Source organism: Danio rerio, chromosome 7 (genome assembly GCF_049306965.1).
Source record: "Danio rerio strain Tuebingen ecotype United States chromosome 7, GRCz12tu, whole genome shotgun sequence".
Classification (NCBI taxonomy): domain Eukaryota; kingdom Metazoa; phylum Chordata; class Actinopteri; order Cypriniformes; family Danionidae; genus Danio; species Danio rerio.
The window spans coordinates 42,542,501-42,555,460 of record NC_133182.1 but is presented as its reverse complement, the minus strand read 5'-3'; the positions used below and the strand labels follow the sequence as shown (position 1 = coordinate 42,555,460).

The 12,960-nt window shown below is 37.8% G+C and overlaps 1 protein-coding gene across 3 annotated transcripts in view; it reads left to right on the top strand.

Annotated features, from left to right (window-relative positions):
• Positions 1-12,960, top strand: part of itfg1 (integrin alpha FG-GAP repeat containing 1) — a 228,834-nt gene that overhangs the window by 168,548 nt on the left and 47,326 nt on the right. For 2 of the 3 annotated variants that reach the window (XR_012383480.1, XM_073908876.1), the window contains exons 13-14: positions 950-993; positions 12,592-12,670. Coding sequence is in view for 1 of the 3 variants with exons in the window: in XM_073908876.1 (XP_073764977.1) it covers positions 950-993; positions 12,592-12,670 (123 nt within the window). In the remaining 2 variants the exon portion in view is untranslated. Of the gene's footprint in view, positions 1-949; positions 994-12,591 lie in introns of all 3 variants that reach the window. The other variant, XR_012383481.1, reaches the window with a different exon arrangement.

Sequence of the window (12,960 nt, the reverse complement as noted above, 5' to 3'; positions counted from 1 at the left end):
TGAATTATACTATGTCCTATTACACAAATTTCTTCATTACCTATTTACTAAACTAGAAGGCCGTACAAAATGCTGTCCATAAAACATTACGAATGGGCTGTCAGTAATATTCATTGAAGGAGAACTTTAAAAGATGCTCTTCATCTGTCTGTTCTCGTCTTTCAAGCACACAAAAAAGACTGTTAGACTGGGCATGAATGAAAAATTATTTCAGACTTCATGTCACGCCTCGTCTTCACCCCTCAGTACATTTGCTTTCAAAAACCAAAGCCACATATTTGATTTCACATTCCTAATAACTCATGCAGAACAAGTGTCTGCCAGACCAAATAAGAAATTCTGGAAGTTTCCAGCAGACAAAGAGTGATTGAAACATTTTCATCATTTGTTTTTCCATCACAGACCTTTTTTTTTTCTTTGTCCTTTACTTTTTTCTTGATATAATTTATGCTGGTGTTCTACCACCCTGAACTTTCTAATTTACTGTGTCTTTAAATAGCGCTGCCTTGTCACTGGCAGTTTAAAAATCTAATGCTGCGTTTAGATAAAGACAGATGCACAAGTACACAGATGGTTCTTTGTGTGCCGCTAATGAGCAATTAATGATTTGTACTTTCTCTTTCATATGCGCTAACACACGTTCAGTTCTGGCCTCTAGAGAAGCAGAAAGTCTGGCTCTTATTTCACACCATTAGGGGAAATTTAGTGTGCGTTTTGTCCTGTTCAATTTCCCCAGGCATAATTGCTGGCTGAAGATGAGTTTGGGAGCAGGAGATTCTGATATACTGTGTGATACTAGAATGTACAGTACTTCTTCCTTTTGTTTTAACAGAGTGTTTTGAGGTGGATTTGATATGGATACTGTTATCAGCTTGTCTTATCTGAGGGCCATATGTTTGAGACAATGTTGTGATTCTCTTTCTTTGTTATTATCATTTTCTCTCTGCAGTGCTCAGTGGCCTGTGCTCCAATGACTGTCCAGAAAAAGTCAAGGTGAGTTTTGACCTGTTTTTTCCTCCTTTTCTTTCTTATTCAAGACACCCAAGAAGAGTTGGTGATGAAATCTGCTGAAAACACATGAAAATCATCATTCTTTAAACATTATATGTAGTTTTCAACATGTTTCACTAGCATGCACTGAAAACAAAGTGATCTGTATGAGTTTGATTAAAGTTGTCATTCTGCAATGCGTGAAGCAGCTTTTCAAACCCTAACGCCTTGTTCTAACAACATATTCCAACATTCCACATAATGCAACATGACATAAAGTTTTAAATAAAAACCATTGTACTCCCACCAAAATAGGAAAGGCTTTTAATCCAATCAATACATATTAAACCCTTTTTGACATTATTAATAGGCTTCTGCATGACTGATGTTGTTCTGGATGCACAGTTCTGACTTTTCTTTTTTTTTCTTTCAACTGTCTGCTAGTTATTTATTTTCAAGATCTCAGGTGAACTATTTGTAGTCATATTGATAGCATTCAACACTAAGGGCACTATTTTAATGATTAGGCACAAAGTCTAAAGCGCATGACACAAAAGCATTAAAGGCATGTCTGAATCCACTTTTGCTATTTTAAGGATGGTAAAATACGCTCTGCGCAGTGGCCATTTGTTTAACAGGGTTGTGCTTATTCACTTAATGAGTTATGGGTGTGTTTTGAGCATAACATGCTTTAAACCAATAACAGCTTCATCGCTTATTGAGTTAGTTGTGTTGTGCCATGACACATTCGCTATTTACATGGTGGATTTTGTAGTGGAAAAACTAAATGCTTTACTAGCAAGAAAACAGTTAAACAGACCATCTGCAGCACAAGGATAAAGACCAAGCTTCCTCCATTCAGCCTTTTTACTTTCTTTTTACTTTACTTTTACTCTTTACTTTACTCTTTTACTTTCGTAGATTAGGAAAACAGTGCTGTACGCACTCCACTGAAGGCATCCATTAGCCTATATATTTAATTTCATTTGTTAAGCGCAAAGATTCATTTTAAAACTATTTCTAAATTCAGTTCTAATTTGCAGCAAATGAATAAATGAACAATAATAGCGAAGTGTGGTCAAAAAACTGAGTTATATCCTAATGCACATTCTATTCTCATGCCCCATATGGTGATGTATACATCTCCAAAACCCCACAGTACATCCTGTGTGTATTAGGCAAAACATTTGGACTTTCATAGGTGGATAACTAACGTGCTCCCCACTGAACCGTGATGTCGTGGAAATAGGAAGCATTTTAAAAATATAAATTTTGTGAATCGCCATCGTAGATTGTTAGGGCAAAACTGCTTTTAGCATGGTAAAGATGCATTTTATTGGGAATCGTGGCACCACATCACGTTTAGTTAAAATATGGTGCAAAACGCCATTTTTAGTCCAAAAGCAGCAAAGAACACTTATTGATAAAGTCTAAGTACATGTTTAACTAGTTAACTGTTTAACCTAATTTAATGTTTAACTAAAAACAAAGAACAGTTTGTGATAAAATCTGCTGAAAAGACCCAGATGCAATGTGTTTGAGAACAGTACATATGCACATCAGTCAAAATATTACCCACATCCCCTTTCTTTTGCATGTTCACTTAATCATTTTATTTGCTTGGCCAAACATTGAGGATTTTTGGCCAGTGTGGATTTTTTGTTATGTTTGGTTTGATTAAAATGAACTCTGGTGCGATTGCTTTGTTGGTGGGTTTTATCTGAGTTAGTGTGAACAGTGTCATCTGAACCTCGTTGCACACCAGACAAGTCCAGACCAAGCAAACAAGAAAACTGAACTACAAGTGTCAGCACACCCTTAGAAAGTGTGTGTGTATGCATGCGTGTGTGTGTCTGTTTGCGCGTGTGCGTGCTCATACATTCCTACTTGTATCAACGATTTAGGCTGGTGGCTTAGATGTAATGGTGTGAGGGATATTTTCTTGGCACACTTGCCCATTAGTATTAATTGAACATCGATTGATACTTCACAGCCTACCTGAGTATTGTTGCTGACCATGTCCAATGATTAAGGCAGTTCCGAAGGCAAAAACAGTCCCAAGCCGGTACTAGTAAGGTGTACCTAATAAAGTGTCCAGTGAGTGTATATATAATTATTAGAATATTTTTGCACTGACTTTACACTAATCAGTCAGATGTGAAACCTTCAGCCAATGTCTGTACTTTAAAATTAAAATTATATTGGGCAAATAATCTTCAGTATATTATTCGACCACTGTACTACAAGCTGGTATGTCTTATGAACATGCTGTAGAAAGCTGAATGCCTGTCACGTTATCTTTGCTTGTCTGTCATTGTTGACTAGCTGTTAAGGTCAGGGACAAGCGTGTCGAAAGCTGTCCTCATTCTGACGAGAAGACAAGCTTTTATGTTCTCACTTTTATTTTTGGTCTTACTTTTACATTCTCTTCTTTTGTCTGTGAACACTTTAGTACTTTGCTTGCTTTCATTTTTGTCTGGCCTTTGCTTTTCCATCAGTCCACTCCTCACTCTCTCCAGCCACCGATTGTGTATTTCTATACTCGCTTTCACTTTTCTCCATTATCTGGAGTTGTCTAAAAGATCTGCTGTAGCCACATGTCAAGTGACTTTACTTAGTTGCTGTTTTCAGTAAATACTAAATCAAACATAGAGAATGTAGAAGGTCAAGAAGTGAATAAAAATGAGTGTAGGTGAATTTGTTGGTCGGACACTGTAGAGTCAAAGTGCATTACAGGTATAAGAGTGAACATCGAAAATTAAACCGGTCCTAATTTGAACAACAGAATGGCCAAATCTCTAGATAATAAACAATTTAGAGAATAAAAAGCAGTTTCAGACACACTAAAGAGTTTATTAAGCAGGAAGAGATGTTACTGAAAGGTGTGTGTGTATGAGAGCAGCACTGTGCATTTGGCGGGGTCCCAGAGCAATTCATCACTCTGTTAATACAGGAGCGACACACACACTCAGAGACCCCTTCGTTAACTGTCATCCTTCATAATGAAGAGATAATACTTTTTCTGCCCAGCCGCTCATCCTCTTCTTTAGACACGCACAAACACACAGATCACGTCGCATGTGCTCAGCAACTCAGTGAAATGCAGAGTGCAGACAGTTTGCCCTGAGGCCAGTGAATAGCAGAGGGCTCTATGATTAAATAAAAGCTCTTTAAGATGGGCCTGAGTCCTTGCTCATTCCTGCTGGACCTCTGACATACGTGTTATGCAGTCTGACGCTGAGTACAAGTGAATTATTATTCAGATGCTGAAACAGGGATGTTAGTTGCATGTAGTTCAAACGAATTCATATGTTCTGGATGGTAGCTATTTACATTTGCCCTATTTTTTTTTAGTGTTGCGTGCGCTGCACATCGTGTCTGCATACAGCTTGTGTAAATCACATGCTGTAAGATGTCCTTGAAGACGGCATTAAATTAAAAATTTGCCCCTAATTGAGACCCTCCGGTGAAAATACCTCTTTCTTGATTATGTATTCAGGATTTCTCCATGTCATTTAGTCTGTTTAAACTGCCCCAGCAAAATCACATTTATCTCTCTCCATATCTCAGAACACAAAAACCAGTTCACTAAACCAAGTGCCTTCTCTGCATTTCATTTAATTTTATACAATCTCTTCATTAAAAATAATACAAGCCGTGAATGTTTGTTACATTTTTTTTAACCAATGGGAAACCAGAATGCCAGGTCAATTATAAATTATATTATGTATGAACTATAAAGCCTGGTCAGTGGTAAACTATAATTTCCCAACTGTTTGATCTGCAGATATGTGTTTTATCACACCTTTAATGGTGGGGTGTGTACGTTACAAGAATATTGACTATTTCTAAACATGTTTCCCTAAAACTTTGTCTTACCTTGACAATTAGGCAATGTTTAATCTTTCATTTGATCTCAGCTACTGCCAGAATATTTTGAACTATTCACTTGGTGCATAAGATCATGTACAGATTTATATCTAATTCAATAGGAGCCTTTCATCGGAAATACCAATATGAAACCACATAAAAACGTATTTGACTGCAGTTTTAAATAAAATGAATGCCAAAAATATATAATATGATGCCCGAAAACTTGTTCCTACTCTAATGATATTTACAGTGCATGGACATATTATCAACTAATAAATTGTTATTTTTGTGCAGTTCTTTCTACAACACCAAAAAATACCGCAAAACAACTTAATGATGTCTGTGGTTTGTAATGAAATACGTTTGCCTTACTTACCTCCATATGGACAACATTTCCAGCATGGTCAGTTTGCTTGGTAGCTCACTTTGTACGTGTTGTTCTTGTGATGCAGAGCGCTTCGCTTCAAGTGTAATGTAGCACAGTTCCACAAAAGAGATGAAAGCAATGTAAAAATCAAGGTTGCAGTACACTTTTTGCTTACATTTGGTTTTTAAAACAATTGGTTTGGTTAAGGAAAGGGTTTAGGTCAGTGGGTAACTGTTTTAGGTAATCTTGTACGTAAAGATGTGCATCTGAAATGTGCAACAAAGCATTCCCGAAGTAATGTATTTTATTTATTCGTAAAATCTTTACAGCACCCTCTAGTGGATTTATCATCTGAAATGTGCATAAAACGCAGCCGGAACAAGGTATTTTACATTTCGCTAAAATTTCCAATGAGGCTAACAACAATGAACATCATTATAATATTTTGCTCGTCCCTTGTTGGCTTTTTATCCACTTTACTCTGGTAAATTGTATTAAGATCTGGTATCTGGCAGCAGATTCTTCAAGTTGTGTAGGTTGTGAGATGGAGCTGCCAAATTTGTTGGTCTAGCAGCTCCCAAAGATGCTCAATTGGTTTGAGATCTAAGGAATTTGGAAGCATGAGCAACACCCTAAAGTCATCATCATGTTCTTTAAACTACTGGCTAATTTTAAACAGTGGTTGAGGCAATGTACCCACACAAATTATTGCAATATATGCTGTACTTTGAAGTAAGTCTTATTGAGTTCTTTTGGAGTTGTTTGTTCAAAGTCTCTTTGAAAATTTTGGTCCACAGTTACAGTCGCTCACTGAGGTGTTTGTTATTCCCCATCCAGTTCTTATGACGTATCCATTCATCTCCTTTTAGCTGCCTCTTGCCTCTCTGCTGTCTTAGGCATCACTTTGTTTCCTCTGATGCTTCATCTTCCCACGTTTACATTGTTTCCCTGTTTCTTTGTGTTCTCTGGCATGCTCAGTCAAAACTTTGGTTTTTGGTTGTTTTTTCCGAAAGATCATGGATTATCCACCTGTCCTTGCATGCTTGATGTAGTCCAGAGCTTTCAAGCTGTTTACTATGCTTCAGTCAATTTGAAGAGTTTAATTGAGGTTATTTTTTATTTATTATTATATTTTTTGTAACTGGCCTCTGATGTGTTTGGCAGTCATGTCTGGGTCAGATGGCGTCTTTCTGTGTGATTAAGCTTTCCTTTAGAAGATTTTCTTGATAACAGTAGATCCTCTGTGTGCTTCACTGCATATAACTGTTATTTCTTTAAGAGGCAGACTTAGGATGTTACTGATTTTTAGCTTATTACAAATGTACAAAAATTAAGAGCCACTCATACAAGATTTATAGTCACATTTATGATCAGTAATATGTTTTTGAAATAAAAATACTTTGTATTCTTATTAAGCAAGGGTGAACTAAACTGGTTACATGTAAAATACACTTATAATGTAATATTAAATTTTTTACTTTATATTTCACTTTCTACAAAAATATTGCTCATATTTTAAAAATTACAATTGACATATTAGAATGACGAAAGATTATGTGGCATGAGACTAGAGTAATTGATGCTGAAAGTTCATAATATTTTTTTGTATTCACACTTACCGGCTACCCTCACATTTTTAGGTACACCTTACTAGTACCGGGTAGGACTCATTTTTTTGAACTACCTTAATCCTTTGTGGCACAGATTTAACAAGGCACTGGAAATATTCCTCAGAGATTTTGGTCCATATTGACATGATATCATCACACAGTTGCTGCTGATTTGTCGGCTGCACGTCCATGATGCAAAGCTTTCGTTCCACCACATCCCAAAGATACTCTATTGGATTGAGGTCTGGTGACTGTGGAGGTCATTTGAGTACAGTAAACTAGTTGTCATGTTTAACAAACCAGGCTGAAATGATTCACGCTTTTTGACATGGCGCAGAATCCTGCTGGAAGTAGTTATCAGAAGATGGGTACACTGTGGTCATCAGAAAGGAACATGGTCAGCAACAATACTCAGGTAGGCTGTGGTGTTAACACAATGCTCAACCTGTACTAATGGGCCTAAAGTTTGCCCCACACTTTTCCCCCCCGAATTTCCCCCACATCATTACACCAGCACCACCAGCCTGAACCGTTGAAACTAGGCAGGACAGATCCATGCTTTCTTGTTCTTGATGCCAAATTCTGACCCTACCATTCGAATGTTACAGCAGAAATCGAGACTCATCAGACCAGGCAACGTTTTTCCAATTTTGTTTTGTCCAATTTTGGTGAGTCTGTGCAAGTTGTAGCCTTAGTTTCCTGTTCTTAGCTGACAGGAATGGCACCCGGTGTGGTCTTCTGCTGCTTTGACCCATTTCCCTGAAGGTTCGATGTTCAGAGATGCTCTCTTCTGCAGACCTTGGTTGTAATGAGTGGTTATTTGAGTTACTGTTACCTTTCTATAAGATGGAACCAGTCTGGCCATTTTCCTCTGACCTCTGGCATCAATAAGGTATTTGCACCCACTGAACTGCCGCTCACTGAATATTTTCTCTTTTTCGGTCCATTCTCTGTAATCTCTAGAGACGGTTGTGTGTGAAAATCCCAGTAGACCAGAAGTTTCTGAAATACTTAGACCAACCCGTCTGGCAACATCAACCATGCCATGTATAAAGTCACTTAGGCCGTACTCACACTATGTACAGTTGCCTCGAACCAGGCCAAAGCACGCTTGTCCCCTCTCCCGTCTCCCCCGATGGCCCACACTCACACTACAATCGGACATGGGGACGTTTACGTCATCGATGCAGCGCTGTTCAGTAAGCGCTCTTGCTCAGCACAGTGGAGATTTCTCTAGTTATATCGTTTCAGTCGTTTGATATGCAGTGACATGCAGTCAAATATTTCGCCAAACAGTCCGTAGGGATGTGGTGACACGCAGTCAGATATTTCGCTGAACAGATCCGCCACTTTTGGCGCTCATAAACAATCATAAAGTCCTCGTGCTGCAGGAATGAGGTTTGCTGAAGGTGCGCAGCTGTCGTGGATTGATGGGTTTGCGTCTTTAATAATCTACGGCAGTTTGCGTTCATTGAACAGTAAGGTTGATTAATAGATTCAAATGAAACAGCCCCTTAAAAGTCACGTCAAGCTTTCAGTTTCGGACTTCCAAAGCCCAAGTGAACCGCGCTCAGGCCCACTTCTTCCAACCGGGAAACGGGCCTGGCACGGTTCGGATAGCATAGTGTGAGTAGGCCCTAAAATCACCTTTCTTCTCCATTCTGATGATCAGTTTGACCTTCAGCAGATGATCTTGACCATCTCTACATGCCTAAATGCATTGAGTTGCTGCCATATGATGACTAAAAGTTGGCTGACTAAAACATTTGCATTAACGAGCAGTTAGACAGAAATGGACAACTGTACCTAATAAAGTGGCCGGTGAGTGTACAGTATATTATTTCAAAAGAATGTCATCATGTAACTTCAAGCATAGGATTTTTGATTTTGAAAACATTTTTTTTAAATCTTACAAACCCCTATCCTTTTAAGAGTTGTGATTGCAGGCAGAATAAACGTGCCTCCATAGTTAGCAAACCAAAAATGAAAATGGCATAATAAAGGTGAACTCTGTGATGGATTCTGGCAATGGAGAAGGTCATCAGGTCCAAATAACTGTTAAGTGTCACTGACGTCAAATTTCCTGGCCGTGTTCTTTGCCCTCATTGTTGTGTGTTTGCCTGGACATTTTTCATCTGTATCTGATGCTGCCAGGTCATCCTTTCCCTCATTTCTGTCAGTTTGGCACCAGGTGACGGAGAGCTTCTGCTCCAGGATTGTCTCACTTTCTGTCAACATTGTCCATTGGCTGGATTCATCATCTACGGTGGAGCGTAATTTACAACGAGGGAATCATTTCACCCTCCCTGCCCATAATCATGCCCCACAACTACATCTGTTTAAAAATTTATGCCCACTTGTTCCTGGCATGCTGTTAGTTTTCAGTTCCCAGGGTCATTGTCTGCACAGAGAAAAGTATCCATAATTGAGAAGCTGGCATGTAGTAGTGGGTCTGCCCCATCTCCCCGGCAATGAGCCAGCGCTGGCCCCGCATTACTGTCGGATGTTGATGGACATCTCTCGTGTGTCTCAATGTTTGTAGGAGGCTGGAGCTGGGCCTGTGTAACCTGTGGTGATCTGTGTGGATGCGAGCTGAAAACACACACACATATACTTGCATACAAGCAGTCAAGGGCATCATAATCATCATCAGGCCAATATAGGAGGTCAGAAGAGCTGCAGCGGACAGGTTGTCTGCCAGAAAATGAAATCACATTTACAATTTCCCAGGATTGTACGATGAGGTTTTCCATCAAAGATCCTGTTCATGTGACCAAATATATGGTTGTATCACTTCACATGAGACTGTTGCATTATCTCAGCATCTCAGCATTAGGTCATATTTAGCTGGGCGAACAGTATGTGGTGTAGTTTTTGCTGTCTTATGAGCTTGTATAGAATTTTTGTTTCTCATCAGGAGAAATCGCTTGGAAATCCTTGATGCTTGTATGTTTACGGCTTGTATGGTGTGAGAGGAGTTTATGAACCGAGCAGCTCACAGTCATTTTAAAAATTACATAAAGGTTAGGGAGCTGTTAAATTCGTGAGGTGTGTGTGGTTGAATGAGCCAATATGTAGACAGTTTAGTTGTATATTTGCTTGTTTGTTTACTGTTATTGAGAGGAAGGCATGCTTATTTTTTTTTTACCTCAATTTTATTTGTCTGGTTTCTGTCATGGCTGTGTGTTTGTGCAAACTCTCTGATGTTGTCTGTGTTGTTGTCACATGGTTATGTTTTGCTTACCTCCAAGTGCATTTGGTGTTGCATGTTGGTGTTGTTGTGATCACATGGTTTTATTGTTTAATGCCGATCAGCTGTTCTGATCAGCCACCTCAGCTGTGGCTAATTAGCACAGCTATATCTGATTGGCGTTTTTGTTTTGTGGTCAGTTCATTTTTGTTTGTTCATGCTAACTCTGTGTCTTGTCAGAACTCCTGTTGACTTTTCTCTGGCTTACCTGTGCTGTTTACCTAGTTTAAGCTGTCTTCAGAATGTTATCAGCTTATGTTTCAGCTATGGCGTTTGCTTACTTATAAACTCTGTTTTGGACTTACTTGGACTAATATTTTTGACCTTAGGTCAATAAAGACACCTGTATCTTGGATCCATCTTTGTTTGTATTATTTTTTATTTAGGAACCTATGACAGCTTCTGTTGTCATTGGCTTTTAGCTATTTTTAGGTTTTAATTTTAGGTTTATTTTTAGGTTTTAATTTTTTTACCGTAGAGATACTACAGTGTTGTGGTTTTATTAGAATTTGTTTTTATATTTGTATATTTTTTTCTGTTTGAATTTAAAAGTGATAGTATTTTATTAGTAATATACCATTATAGAAATGTTTGTGTGTTTTTTAGGGCCATGAAATCCCCCTCTTTTGGTTCAAGTCTATTTTAGAATTTTAAAAAAATGCTTCATGATGGGCATGGAGCGGTGTGAGCAGAGGGCCAGCAGAGCAGGGGAAAAAGAGGGGAGCGAACAACTGTTGTCAGTTGGCTCACAAAATGAGGCACACATGATTTTATAGTTTACAAAGTTAAAATGCAAAGAAATAAACAGTAAGTAATTTAATGCCCTGCTACATATGCTATTCAAAATTTCATATACACATAACCACAATTATTTGTATTGTTATATAGATAGTCATATTTATCTAAACACTATAAATGAGGAGGACTTCTCTTCAATCCCTGTGTCTGAATGCAGACACAGTTGATAGCAGTGCAGCAGGTGTCTTGCCCTGTCTATTCCAACCATTAGTCTTACTGGTAATTTCGAGATTTTACACATGCAAACACAGCAGCAAGGATAGGCGATGTGTCTGAATGGTAACAAACTCAACGCATAAAAGTTACATTTTCACAATTCTCCATTTCTTGTATAGCTCTCACGATAAAAAATGCTTTCCACAAACCAATCGCTTTGCTGTATTCTCCCTGACAGAATAGCAGTGAAAAACATGCAACAAACCCTGTGGATTATGGAAGCAAACAAATACGCCCCATGCCGTGTGCTGACGCAGCCTCTCCCAATCATTGGGTCTCACAGCTTGGCAGATCTGCCTTGCCTTCGGAAAGCACATGCTCTCATGAATAATTAAGAAGCGGGGTCTTCTCATAGGATAAGAAAACTAAGCTATAAACAATTGATGTGTGATCACTCCACTAGCAAATTTTCGTCACCGATTTTGATCCCACCCCAAAAATGATTTTAAACCTGAAAGAGAAATAAGTTGAAATAAGCTGATAAAAGCAGAAAATTATCCAGTTTTCCCCACAATTAAAGCTGACAGGTGTCAACGTTGTCTTAGCTGATGCTCTACACACAAATCTGTTAGAATGTGAAAAAAAGTACTCCAGGGTGTCTTGAAGCTTTAAATGTGTCTTAGTACGCCAAGTTAAACAGACAGAAATCGTTCTATGGCAACTTGCAGTATATTTATATTTAAGTATAAAAGTAACTATAAAAAAAATGTCTTTGACCAACAAAAAGCTGCTTTGTTTGAAATTAAGCCCTTTTTTCTAATGTGATCACATTACACCTGAGATACTTGTTTATTATTATTATTATTTATTTATTCTTTTTTTTTGTCGTTGTTATTGTTGTTTTGCTTTTTAAAGTTAGTTTTAAAAACCCTTTTCACATTTCCAGGTTTCTCAGTTGTGGAAGTCGTCATAGTTGGGAAAACTTTGCGCAGTGAATGGGAAAATACAACAAATTTTATATTTTATTTATATCAAATTTGCTCAAATAATAAAAAAGAAAAACTCTACAATGGTGTTATCAACACTTTCAAAACAAGGAAAATGTGGAAGAATGAAAACAGTAGCCAGAGAGAATAATGTCTAATTTACTGTCCTGCCCCCATAGATGCTGCATTAGAAATGCCTCGCACAAGCAGTAATTCGTTTTTTGTCATTTAAAGAAAAGATGATAAAATACATTTATAAACACAAATAAATGTTCATTTATTCATTCATTCATTCATTTTCTTTTCGGCTTAGTCCCTTTATTAATCTGGGTGTTGCCACAGCTGATGCACTTCCATCTGCAACCCATCGCTGAGAAAATAAATGTTCATATGTTTTTTAAAAATATATAAATATAATAAAATCTTTCAAGGATTTAGGATGCTGATGATGGTTAATTGCATTATAACAGGCTTGTGAAAAGGGTCCATTACTATAATTGTATTTTCTAATAGTTTGATTGTCTGTGTATTTGTCGTTAATCTTTTCTATCCACCCCACAGCCCTTTGGTGTGAACCAGCCTGGCCCGTATGTCATGTACACATCGGTGGACTCGAACGGTTATCTAAAGAACGCTTCTGGTGAGTACACGGCTCAGAAAAGATTAACAGTAGATTGGAAAAAAAAACATCACATGTATCTCAACATATCCTGTCTCAGTGAGCTAAGATAAGACAACCTCAACACACTGCAGTCAATCAACTTGACAAGAATGATCTGACTAAACTCTAGTTTTGAATGAACCAGTAAAATGCTTTTCCTTGGCGTTATCATATTTTTAATTCTAATATTATCTCTCATCTTAAAAATGTCTATTATTGTTTTAACACATTCTACTTTTAAAGTAAATTACGAAAATGAAAACAAACTG